The 13,650-nt window shown below is 28.3% G+C and overlaps 1 protein-coding gene across 1 annotated transcript in view; it reads right to left on the bottom strand.

Moving 5' to 3' along the window:
• LOC114121456 (voltage-dependent calcium channel type A subunit alpha-1) overlaps positions 1-13,650 on the bottom strand; it is a 200,044-nt gene that overhangs the window by 32,094 nt on the left and 154,300 nt on the right. Inside the window, 13 exon segments of the mRNA XM_050201806.1 lie at positions 36-258; positions 392-604; positions 1,385-1,405; positions 1,596-1,697; positions 1,790-1,849; positions 1,994-2,109; positions 2,795-2,898; positions 3,558-3,801; positions 7,688-7,829; positions 8,498-8,595; positions 10,381-10,520; positions 10,630-10,736; positions 11,527-11,738. Of these exon segments, the coding sequence (XP_050057763.1) occupies positions 36-258; positions 392-604; positions 1,385-1,405; positions 1,596-1,697; positions 1,790-1,849; positions 1,994-2,109; positions 2,795-2,898; positions 3,558-3,801; positions 7,688-7,829; positions 8,498-8,595; positions 10,381-10,520; positions 10,630-10,736; positions 11,527-11,738 (1,782 nt within the window).

Raw genomic sequence — 13,650 nt, 5'->3', positions numbered from 1 at the left:
AGAATAATAATTAAATATAAAAACGTAATATTTACTTTGTTACTTTAAATATTCGTAACAACCGAAGTGCTCTTAACACAGATAGACCGAAGGAGCCACCTTTGACGGCTGACCAAACGACTTCGAATATGGAGCCCATGATTACGACACAATCAAAACGGTTGAATGCGGAATCAAAGTATATCCGTATGCCAAGCGCGTACATTTTGATGAACATTTCAGCCATGAAGAGCATGAGGAATACGTACTCAGAATAAACTGTCATTTTAAAAATCGTAATAGTTAATTAATATACGATACAGATTACGAAAAGCAACATTTTTAAAAAAAACCGCGGTAGTTTATTACGATAACACGAAGGAAAAAATATTAAATCAATACAAAGTCTTACAAACAAAATTCGTTATGTATTCTGGTTGTTTGTGATGTTCGATGGCCACGAAAACTGTATTAAAAAACACTAATACGATGACGAACCAATAGAACCATTGCGCTTTTACCATGCGTCTGATCCAAAACCTAAACCGTTTTTCTGCTCTCCACATAGAAGCACAAACGCCTTTTTTTCGCATTCGGTCTTTGAACGTTGGTGTGCGTGGGAAACCTGTGGATTAATAAGATTTCTTTCAAAAATAATATTAAAACGCTACTGAGCTATGTATACTATTTTATCTACCGATAAACTCGTTATAATAAAACACCAATGGCTAACCGGCAGCGGTTATATGTATGTAAGCATTTAGTTTAAGTAAATACTTTAATCATTATGTCTATCATGATTATATATTAAAAATAATAACATTGTTATTATTGTTAATGAATAAAATCGTTGAGACTTACATTATTACAACTAAAAGCAAATAGTATAAAAAATAAAAAACAATAACTTTTTCTATGATATTACACACAACTACACCAGTAGCTTAAACAAATATTTTGTTCGTTATTCACTCGTTTGTTATAATTTATCGGTAAAAATAACTTCATAACAATCATCGGATATCCTGAACACATATGCAAACGTTCATATAACCGCCACTGTGAAATCAGCAACACTGTTTAATAACTGTTATAAATTATAATATACATTTATGTTTTAAACAAAGTGTATTTTTTGTCTACAAAAATTCGTATTATTTACACAAGTTGTTTGTTTTAATTATATTGTCTATGACTACTATATCTAAAAATTATTATTAACTGCCCACTCTTGTACGCACACACGCACACAAACACACACGCCTCCAACATGCAAAAGTCAGTTTCTTCTGCAGTATATAAAATCCTGGGCGTTTCTAAATAACACCCTCATCTCAATCAAAACGTTCTAGGCAAAACTCACGCTTAATATACGCCTCTTACGTGAAACAAAAAAAAACTGTACCTTTTTTGCCTTTACCAAGCACTGAAACATAACATTGAATATTTTGATAAAGTTTTAATAGGTTTTAAGTATACACTATAATGCAATATAATATAATAGAAACAGGGGACGTTTAGCCACCAATGGCATATCACAATAGAAACGCGGGTTTTATCATCCGCGGAATCCATGCCATATGCAATTTCCACGTATAGAGAATAATTATATTTACCTTCATCGGCTTCTTCTTCCTCACACTCTTCCTCGGATTCGGTGCTTTTGCTTTTACCCAAGGTTTTCAGTTTTTTTCTTTTTATGTCAGCTCTTCTTCTCGCTACAATAAATCATAAAATCCCAGCATTATAATATTCAACAGAAAAACGAATAACATTGAAAAATACCATCAACGTGGCGAACGTGTTTTACCTTCGATTATATGTCTTCTCTCTTCATCTGTTGTCCGTTCTTCGGCTAGTATGACCTCTTCTACAAAATCGAAAAAAAAAACAATTTAAAACCAATGTGTTAATTGATTTGCAAAAACGTTACTTCGTTAAGTACCGTTTAAATAATGTATACATTACGAAATCTACGGGGGTTCAACAATTTCGAAATTAAGGCGATACTTACCGGCTTTGCATATCCAGTCTACATAACCGTTGAGCTCACGTTCCAGCTGTTGCTGTCGCCGTAGCTTCAAAAACGTTTGACGGTTTTCGACTTTTTCTCTTTCTTTAGCGAATTCTCTACAAAGCCAGGACACAAGGATTGATATTACATAAACTACTATTTAATACTGCAGCCTACACTATTATATTATATAATTTTGGTTTAAACAAAAATATCAAAATCAAATCAAACGTACGCAGGATTGTTGGACGCTATATATACGAGATATTATTTTATAAAACGCATGTGCACGGGATTTTTGTAGGTACTGCAACGCGAATTTAAACCGTGACAGTTATTATTAATAGTAAAATTGGAATAGGATATGTTTAAAAAAAAACAATTATATACAAAATCCACACAATAATATTATACTTGGAACTCAAAATACAATATAGTTCAAAGAGGTTAAATACGTATAGTACTGTTTACTCTTCACAAGATAATTACGCGCGTTTAGAACACGGTATTAATATAATACCTGCGGTCGTAATCCAGTTAATGTAAGTATTAAACATATCGATATATTTTTTTTTCGTGCGCATCTTGTAATATTTAGCCTTTCGCTCTACGCGGGTTCTCTCGTTCGAGAACTCTCTGTAAAGCGTACAAAATCGTATAAAAAACTTATCGAATACAATGTAGGTACCGACTAATCGTTTATATTTATATTCGTCTGTTTGATTTTTCCCATAACATTTTATTATGTTTCAACGGTTATTAAGTCAACAAAAAATATACAAAGACAGAAATGAAACTTACCCGCTAAGCACACCAAGAACTAAATTGAGCATAAAAAATGAACCTAGAATAATAAGTGGTACAAAATATATCCAATTGAACAGCACACCGTACGCATCGTTCATCTGAAACGACAATCATTAATATCGGTAATCCAAAATTATTGTAAATATATATTGTTAATTTGTTATATGTGTTGTATATTTTCTCATTGCATATAATGTTGTAAGAATTAAACGCTATACAAATTATTATTAATTTTCAGTAATACAGATACCTATTTTAAAGTTTCTTTATACAACCACAATTCAATTACTTTAATATTATAGTATAGCCCAAGAAAACACCTATGTTATTTCTATTGTACTACATATAATATACTTATACATTTAATAACATACAATCATTTTTCAATATTACATTGCTAAAACATTTTTTTTTTTTAATTTTCTAATGAGTTATAAAAGTGTTTCAGATATTATTTGTATTGTATATCTAATATTTACAGGAAAGTTATTTTGAAATCGAATATGAATAACAAAACAAATATGACAAATACACCGTAAGAAACGTTGAAAATAGATAGATTCAATAGCAAAACAACAAAACTCTACCTATATTAGTATATTATGATATCAGAAATACTGTCCCCGTGATTCAAAAATGAATTTCCATCGTACGAGTAATATTATAATTTAAAGGTATTATTATATGTGGTTGAGTTGATATTATTTTCCATTTTTATTTTTTTATTATTTTTATAACTATAAGTTGTTCGACTAACCCAGTACAGAATGGTAGTCCACCCTTCCATGGTGATGCATTGGAAAACGGTGAGCATGGCGAGTCCGATGTTATCGAACGACGTGATCCCGTAGTTAGGACCTTCCCAGTTTTCTATGCACGTGGATGTCGTGTTATCACAGAAGTACGCGTTGTACGGCTTCGTGCTCTCGTTTGAGTCCGAGTCCGAGTTGCAAGGCGCCGGCCTCTGTCCCTCGATTTGCATTGCAATCAGATTATCCAACCTAACGCATCAACTCAAACGCATTATAATACTATGTTGAAAATGATTCGGCGCTACATACGTATCAGGATATTACATTGATACATACATTGTGAACGAGTTGACCACACGATGTATGTCGTGTGGTAATAATAACAATACGATACTCGCACACATTAGTCAGTATACGCATTAATGTTTTTCTTATACAATAATTAACGTTCAAATACATAGCAATATATAATTATTTACTAATATATATTAATATAATATTATTATATGTCATACATTAATTTATTTTTAGATTTGTTTGTGTAAAATAATTCAAAATTTTTTTTCAGCAATTGATAATTCCATAAAATATCCAATATTATCAATTTTAGTTAAACTTATTTTATTTTAGAATATTATCATTATTTTAATATAAAACTACAAACAAAAAAAAAATAAATTTATGTAATCATTTATAAAATTACATGGAAAAAACTATTAAAACGCATACTTAAAAATAAAAAAAATATATAAGTAAGAAAAATAGTTATTTATGATCGATGAAATCCTATATACATATAAATCGAGCTTATATTTCGTGTTTGACTACTATCAAACAAAGTTCAATATTAACTTCAACAAACATTTAACCTTGAAAAAAAAACTGATAATAAATAGTGGGCTGTACTAAATTAATTGGGATTTATTTTAATGTCATATAGATACATATTAGTACAACTGTTAGTACTTAGAAAGGCAATGTAACCCGGTTAAAATGAAAATGTAATAAGTCTTTTTTTTTAGAAAAACGATAAAAACATACGTACCTATTTAAGGGTATTAAACAAATCAATTTGATAGTGAATGAGGGTAAATACCATTTTAGGCTAAAGAACGTCAATTTAATGTCATTTCTGAGTTGAAAAAGAGGTTGGATGAGAATGATATTACGATGTAAATTTCTGTTACAAGTATTATTAAAAAAATAAAAAATAAAATAATATAGACTGGTAAAAATTATTCCAAATTAGACTTTAATTATTTTATAGTAAAAAATTTGTTATTTTCACAATAAACTGTTACAAATTATCAACGCTAAGTGCTAAGATATATTTATTTCAGAACCACTAAATACTGATTTAGCCACTAATTTTAACTGGCTTATACAATAATATATTTAAATGATTCAAAATAATAGAAACGCCATTATAATCTATTTTCTTTAAGCTAATTTTTATTTTAATAGCTTTTTTTTTAAATATATGCAATAGGTATTTTTCTGGGTGTTTTATTAATTTAAATTAAAACACAATTTGTTTTTAAATTGTTGTGATTTAATTTAAATCAATTTAAGTAAATTATTGAACTTCATATGTTAGTCAGACACATTGAAACAATCTGGTCTAGAAATAATACGTATTATAGTAAAGTAAGTACAGTTATAGGAGCATATTTAAGTTACAAGTCTTACAACTACGAAATTACATTTTAAAGTTTTTATAATTTGATATCCCTTTATTAAAAATTATAATGCATAAGTATTTTAAGTTAACTTCCTAAAGTAAAATGTTCAAGTTACTCGTTACTTTTTTTCAAATAAATATTAGAACTAATCGTATTTATTATGTTTATTTTTTTATTTTATTTTTATAAATTACAAAAATATAATCATCAATCATGATGAATGATGATTGTCATCACTTAGGTAATATCATATAACAATTACAATTGAGAGATAATAAAAAAAAAAAAAATTAATTGTAACGAAAAGTCGTGTAACTTTTAAAATTAAAATATAAAATAATTTGATTGTAATTGAATTATAATGTTGCAATGTAATTAGTAGTGTAATTTAATAAACAAAAAAAACATTTTCATACATCTCCTACGGTCAGTGTATCAAGTTGATAGAATATCACAGTTTCTAAATACAGTTTTTACTTAAAAAATAAAATTGTTCTTACATTATAATAATTTAAGACTATGTTAAGTCTTTATTTGTATATTATAAAGGTTTAAGTAAAAATCTGTGATTAAAGTGATTGGAAGAGGCAATTTTCTGTTTTATTTAACAAATGCGCTACTTAGGGTTATAAACGTGTTCTATTTCAAACGTCTTATTAATAAAATGAAGCGAAAAGAATTCTAATAACAGATTTGAATTTTTCATTAAGTCTACTTGATACTGACTTTCCCATATATATATTTTTTTTAATTTTATTATAATTGAAATATGCTAGCTTTTTAATTTCAAGTAAAGTTAACGAAAAATTTTAAATCTGTTATCTGTTATTCTTGTCACTTCTTGATAAAAAACGGTACGTTGGAAATATAAAACGTATATAAACCTATGTTGTGTATATATTAGACAAAAACAGATAATCCCTGATTTCCTTAATATTAGAAACTGTGTAATTCAAATCACTCGAACAAAACACCCCGAAAGTTCCGTATCTACTACTTTTATACAATCTTCGTGGTTTATCAATATATTCAAACACGTTTTTTTTACAGTAATAAGTATGGACATTTATCAACATTTATCAAAAAAATTGTTTTTATATAGAAGCAACATTTCACTACCTACGTCGAATGTCGATGTACTTATGTATTGAGAAAATATGAGTTTTTTTATTGTTTAACGAAATCAGTACGAAACAAAAAATTTATAGCTAAGACAACTTACATACTATAAGTACGAAACTAATAGCTATAAAGAAAAAATACAACTACAGAAGTGAATAATTTTAATTATAATTTACAAAATTTCTATATGCGTGGATATTGTTATAATTCCCATTTATAACTGTAAGATTACGTCTCCTTTAGGTTCACTTCACGATAATTAAAATACTTAAAAATAGCTAACCAATTTCACTATTCGATATATACTATACGATATGACACAGTTATTGTTATTTCTATTCGAATTAAAAATGTATTGCTTATTTACTTTATGACTTTATCTTCAGGTTGAAAGATACTTTTTATTGAAACGTGAAAAATTAGTATTATTTTTAATATACAATTTGCTCTAACTTGTTCGATTTTATTCAATTTTAATAAATATATTTTTTTTAATGTTTCATAAAAAATATTATCAAAAAAATAGTTATCCTGAAAATTTAAAAACTTGATTTCATAAAAAATGTTTTGATTATTCTTGAATTTTTTATAGAAAAAATCAAATATTATGCCATTTAATCAGAATTTTTATAACTACCTATATGTAAAAGATAATCGTATTTAAATATATTGATCTATCCACGAAGGTACTAAGAGTGATACGAAAATTTTTGGACATACCTATAATACAGTGTTGTACTAATTCTATAGACCAGATCACTCTATTAATACATATATAAATTGTGCGTTTATTATTTTGTATAACCGTGGCTCGGAAAATGTAGCATTTTGTTTCAGTATATTATAGTAATAATTAAACATTATTCAATAAAAGTATGAAATTTATTAAATAATATATTAAAGTGAACAAAAAACTAATAATGCAAATAATTAGATAATTTAATAATTTGATAATGTAATAATTCATATACTGATAGACATTATAAATATGAAAAACTGTAATAAACATACTTATGGCTATGATTTTACATTATATACTAAATGTTTGTCGACATTTTTAAAATATACAGCTTCTTACATTGTAAACAATTCGTTTTCCGGTATCAAGGATAAAAACAAATTGTACTTGAAATGAATAGTGTTTGATTACGTAAGAAATTGATGGATTATATTTAAAGAGCATAAAATATAAAAATAAACTCAATGCCTAGGTACTAATCTTCAAATAAAACAAATAAAAAAAACAAAAAAAATTGAAATAAAATTAAAAAATGTAAATAAAAATTTACAAGTTCCGAGCCCCGGTCATGTTATTCGAACCGATTACGCACTTGTAGCAAGTCTTGTGCAACGCTCCGGAGTAAAACTCCAGTCCAATGATTGCAAATATGATGATAGCAAATAACACCAATAAGCCAATCTGGAGTAGCGGTGCCATTGCTTTGATGATGGACTTCAGCACAACTTGCAGACCTATACGGGGAGAAAAAAACATACAAGGGGTTTACGTCTTGTTGACAAGACGGTCGAATGCTTCTAATAAACTAGTATGATAATATAATAAAATTTCCCCAATAATAAGGTCGGCGACAATTACTCGCGAGTACGTATTGTAATATGTAAGCTATATAGTATAATATATTGTATGACGTACGGTGTAATTTTTTCTAACACATAACAACAGTAAAGCCAATTTTACCACTTTTAATAATTTATTATCATCATAGTGATTTTTCGATTTATAAATCAAATTTATCGAACCTAATAATGATAATATTATGTAAACCAATTAAAGCGAAGGATGAAAAGAGTAAAACGATTGATCAATGAAATCGACTGTTTAACTCTCAAGTTAGAAAAAATCAATACCACACGCTGTACAATAAATTTATATAGTTCTATAATTGATATTTAGGTATACGCGCGATGCATCGACGCGACCATTATTATTGGACGTTACCGTTTCACGGCCATATTTTATTTTCGATTTTTTTTTATTATCGTTATTTTCTCTGTTGACCATCTGACTGACTCCGTGGGGTTAGGGAAAAGGGGGTTTGCGAGGTTTTGGTCAAACCTCGCTACATATATTTATATATATGTCGTTTTTCGTCGTGTGCGTGTATTTGTGGTGTACTCACTTGGAATTCCGGAGACCAATTTGAGCGGCCTCAATACCCGGATCGCTCGCAGCGTCCGCAGATCCATGTTTGCCGCTGACGGTATTTGTGTTATACATCTGTGGCAACAACACTTCTAATCACTACTCAGTGCGCTACCTACCCCAAAATAAACACGCAATCCGATCTATTCATCTAGTTCTATGCGTCTATATGTATATAGTTAATAAATAATGTATCTGGACGTGTCTATGTAATAATAATAATAATAATAATAATAATAATAATAATATCAATAATAATAATAATAATATATAATATCTGTTCGATATGGTCGTGCGCGATGGTCCCGAATACAAAATAATAATAATAAAAAAATTGTAATAATAATAATAATAATAATAATAATAATAATATGATAGTATAATATAATATATATATATAATATCTATATATATATAATATGTAATAATATATAGGTAATAATAATAATAATAAATAAATAAAACAAACCGGAATCTACGGATCGAAATACAAGATTATTTAAGATACGTTCAAATATAGCAAAAATAATGTCGGTTTATATATATATATAATATTTATGTATTACGCATTAATTATTATTCCATGTTAACCATTTTAAGTTTGCTGCCGAGAATATTGTCAAAAATACTAGGATAGGGCTGAGGTTGTGATGACAACGGTTTTAACGACGACACACGCATAGAATATAATATATAATAATATGGTAATGACATATTGCGTTCCCGTTTGAATTTTTTTTTTATATACTCGCGGCGTTTCCTGATGACCGATAAACAAAATATTATAAACTGCCACTATATTAGACCAATAATTCTACATTCGCCAACATTATCGTCCACTATATTCCAAATATATATGTATTAATATTATGCTCTTATAGCAATATTGAAAATACAATAATATTAAAACATAAAAATTAAATATACGATTTAAAAAAAATAATCTACGATATTAATATTTATTATAATATATAAATTATTATCTACGGTTGACTCGCTCAAGTCAACGATGACGTGCAGATTTCTAAAAGAAAATTATTTTATATTTCGAGGTATATTATTAATCATATAATATTAATATGTATTATTCATAAAAAAAAAACAAAATATAATCGATCAACAGCTTTATACAAAATATATATATATATATAAATAATATAGACCCGTTGTTATTTCTATCTAGTTTGCTAATATACCTAATCGGATCTAAATGATGTATGAATACTGTTATAAATCTGTTCGAATCAAGCCGAATAATAATATATAATCCAACTACAAATCGATCAACTGTATCAACGGTAGTTCTACACGGGAATTTCTATCATCCAGCAAAAGTCCAAAAGAATAATATATATTATGTATATATGTAAATATATATAATATATGTATATATATATGTATAAAAGTTCGCAAACCAACGGTTACGGTCTAATCCGATATTCGGAATATGTCTATACCAAATGCAATACGCCTACAAAAACGGGTTAAACAAATGGTTTTACTGAAAAATAATAGAACATTCGAGGATTTTTATTGTGTCAAAAATGCTTTCCTGTGGTCCTGAGACATTTCGAGTGCCTTACTTGGGATTCTCGAAACCAGTTTCAAAGGCCTGAGCACCCGAAAGGACCTCAACATCCTCATGTCCAGCATGTTGGACTCCATGAATTCAGTCATTGACCTAGAAATCGGTAAACCCCTGAGTCCAATGTATCCCTAGCCGATTCAAAATTGTTTTGCTTAACATATACGTTTTGTTCTAATTTTTTTTTTCTTAGATTTCGTGTCTATTTTTTAAGTATTTTTTCATTTATATATTAAAGAAATGGAAATATGTTCATAATAAATCAGTGTACTCACCCTGTTACAACTACAAAAAAGTCCATAATGTTCCATATATTACGAAGATATGAGCCGCTGTGCAGTAAAAAACCTAAAGCTAATATTTTGAGAGTCGCTTCGACGCAAAAAATTGCTAGGAAAACGAGTTCGGTTGCCTCCTAAAATTATTATATCAAACAATCTTTATTTTAGTAAAACAGAAAAAAACATAACCAGAAATCATTTTAAAAGGTATAAAACATATGCGATGACACTAGGGTGATTTACCAAAGTCTTAGCAAGTACAGTCTTGTCTCCCCTGGGCAGATGTTCCTCCAGAGCCAACACCACGCAGTTGGCTATGATGGTTAACAGCACCGCATATTCGAACGGAGTGCGAAATAATTGAATTAAGAAAAAAAACACTAATAATGTCATATTACTCATAGAAACACGAAGCAGGAGAAAATAATATACTCTGAAAATTTAATATATTTTTTGTTACTTGGATCTTGACTTAACATTGGTCATGTTACTCATATAATTAAAAACAAGGTTTTAAAAAAGTGTTAAAATAAAATCGTATACACAAAATGAGGAACTAAAACTAAAGTATATTACTAAAATGTTTAGTATACCATCCATGTATAATGTAATATGATTAAATATTACACATACACTAGTCGATATAGAACAGAACGAACGATGACGTATGTAAATATTCAATGGTCATATGCTAAGCCACACCCAAGACTGATGGTGTACCCATAGGATTATGGACTATAGTTATATCAACTTAAAATATTTAATGTACGCTATTAAAAATGTGTATAATAATTCTAAATGGTGGCGTATCGAATTCAAAAATACTGTAAGAGCTAAAACATTTTTACTCAAGTCTATTCTTTATTTCATATCATATGAAAGTTAAGGATTAAGAGCACTTTTGTTCAATAAATATAACTTTATTTTGATTTGTTTTTAATTAAAATTTAATTTTTTATAGTTTTGACAACCTTGTAAATTTGATACTGTAGGTATAATGATTTCGAACACCACTTTTTTTTTAATAGAGAGTACACGATAGAATTTATAGTATTGGTCAACCAGACCGAGTGTGGGCAACACAAAGTATTCAGATATTTAGTTATTTTAACGAATAATCTTGTGTTTAAAAAGGATATGGCCATTCGATGATGAACCTGGTGTACCGGCGGACGGGGTTGTCGGTGCTGAACAGGAACAAGGACGACGGCCCAGGGGGCGCGTCCGCCTGCTGATGGTGATGATGGTGGTGATGGTGGTGGGACCGCGGCCTCCCCATGCCGGCGGATGTTCCCGCCGACCCGATGCAGTCACGTCCCGCGGCCGCAGCGACTTCCTTCTCCGCCGCCAACCTATACAAACGGTAAACACGATGTCAAATAAGTATATAGATTCATATTATGTTATTATGTTAAATAAATTTCGTCGGAGTGATCACACTAATAATAAGTAAATAAACGTAATTGTACTAAAACGTTTTCAATATATTAAGTCATGTGATAATATTATTAAGTATCTAAATATGATTTTATATTTATTTATTAGGTAGAATAACATTATCTAAAGTGTATAAAGGTGTTTAAGCATTAAAATGTCATGACAAATAAGACACTAGACCAGTCATTCCTCAAACTATGGGCCACAAGTCAATTTTAGTAGGTCTTGAGAACTTTTTTAATTATATTATAGATTTTAAAATATTTGTCATGTTTTATACAGTGTAAACATAAGCTATATAAATTATAAAGTGCTGTTATCAGCCACAGCTGGAAACAAGCACACACTTTACGTCATACTCCTCAATATTAAAAATACATTTGTAAAATTATATTCATTAGAAACCTATAAATTACATAGTATAAAGTAAAAAGTAATAAAAGTAATAAACAAACTTTGATTTTTTAGAACTAATTCCTGTAAACGTGAAGTCATGTGGGTCGTGATAGTTTTCAGAGGAAAATTTGGGTCGTAGTCCTAAAAAGATTGAAAACCACTGCACTAGACAATAAAAATGTTCATATTATACAACAATGAACAGACGGTAAGTAGGTACAACTATAATAATTATAAAATGAAAGTACCTACAAATATCATATATCACATATTTTAAATTTCAATAACTCCTTCTAATATGGGTTTTATGATTTTGTCTTAAAGTGATTTTTTATTCTCACTCTACGAAGTGCTAAAAATTGATGTTAACCTAGTTGTTGAAAAATTCTTGAAAATAGTATTAGAGAAAATATAAATTAGAGATGATTAGTTTTGAGTTAATTATTTTAATACAAACTAACCAAACATGCTTTACACTTTTACAGTGTCTTGGCGCATTTGGTGTATAACTGAAAGTATAATAATTGTTTTCATATCAGATATCATAGCCAACAAATAAAATCGATTGTACATATAATTGATAGATTACATTTTCTGAAAACGATAAAAATAAATGAACAAAATCCATTAAGAACCATGACAGTTTGTTTTCGTAAAACCTACAGCTATTATTATTGGCTGTTGAACGGAAGGAAATCGATACCCGTATTGCATTCAATCTGCAGAAGCTTTGTAATACTCGTATCTATTATACCTATTATGGCAATGAAAATGTATTTCAATTATAAACTTACACGCAAAGAAGGAGTAAAAATCGTAAATTAATAAAAAAAAAATTGACTTACAAACTTTACTTAATAACAAATTAAATCTACTCTATCTGTTTACCTCGCGTCTTTTGAAAAAGTAATTCTTTATGTTCGTTTACTCTCTTTACTTTTCTTTTTCTATCTGTCAAGTATAATAGATTATATAATGTGAAACGTATGATATTCTTAAACCTAATATCATTCGTTGTATCATTTTTTTTCTTATGGTGCTAACTTGGATATCTTATAACATTTAATCTATTTTATTCTTTCCATGGTACTGTTTATTGTAATATAATATAGGTAATAATAAATAATGATGATACTAATGCATATGATAATTTTTTCAATTGGCTCAATTAGTTAGACTTTTGTCCTTGGAAAGATTAAAAAAAACAATTAGATAGCTGTAAAAATTAATTTCTACTGTTGGATTTTTTTACTTAGTTGTTATTGTTATAAACTATCAATTTCAAATAATGAGTTTAAAAACATAACTTTTTTTACCTCCAATCATAGTATTACAATATATTATTAGATAGGTACTTTCGTTCTATTTTAAGTTATCTTTTATTCATCTTGTATGCAATATAATGCCTATGTGCTATATATTTATGTTATT

This window comes from Aphis gossypii, chromosome 2 (genome assembly GCF_020184175.1).
Source record: "Aphis gossypii isolate Hap1 chromosome 2, ASM2018417v2, whole genome shotgun sequence".
NCBI classification, from domain to species: Eukaryota; Metazoa; Arthropoda; class Insecta; order Hemiptera; family Aphididae; genus Aphis; species Aphis gossypii.
This window is presented reverse-complemented; position numbering and strand designations above follow the sequence as displayed.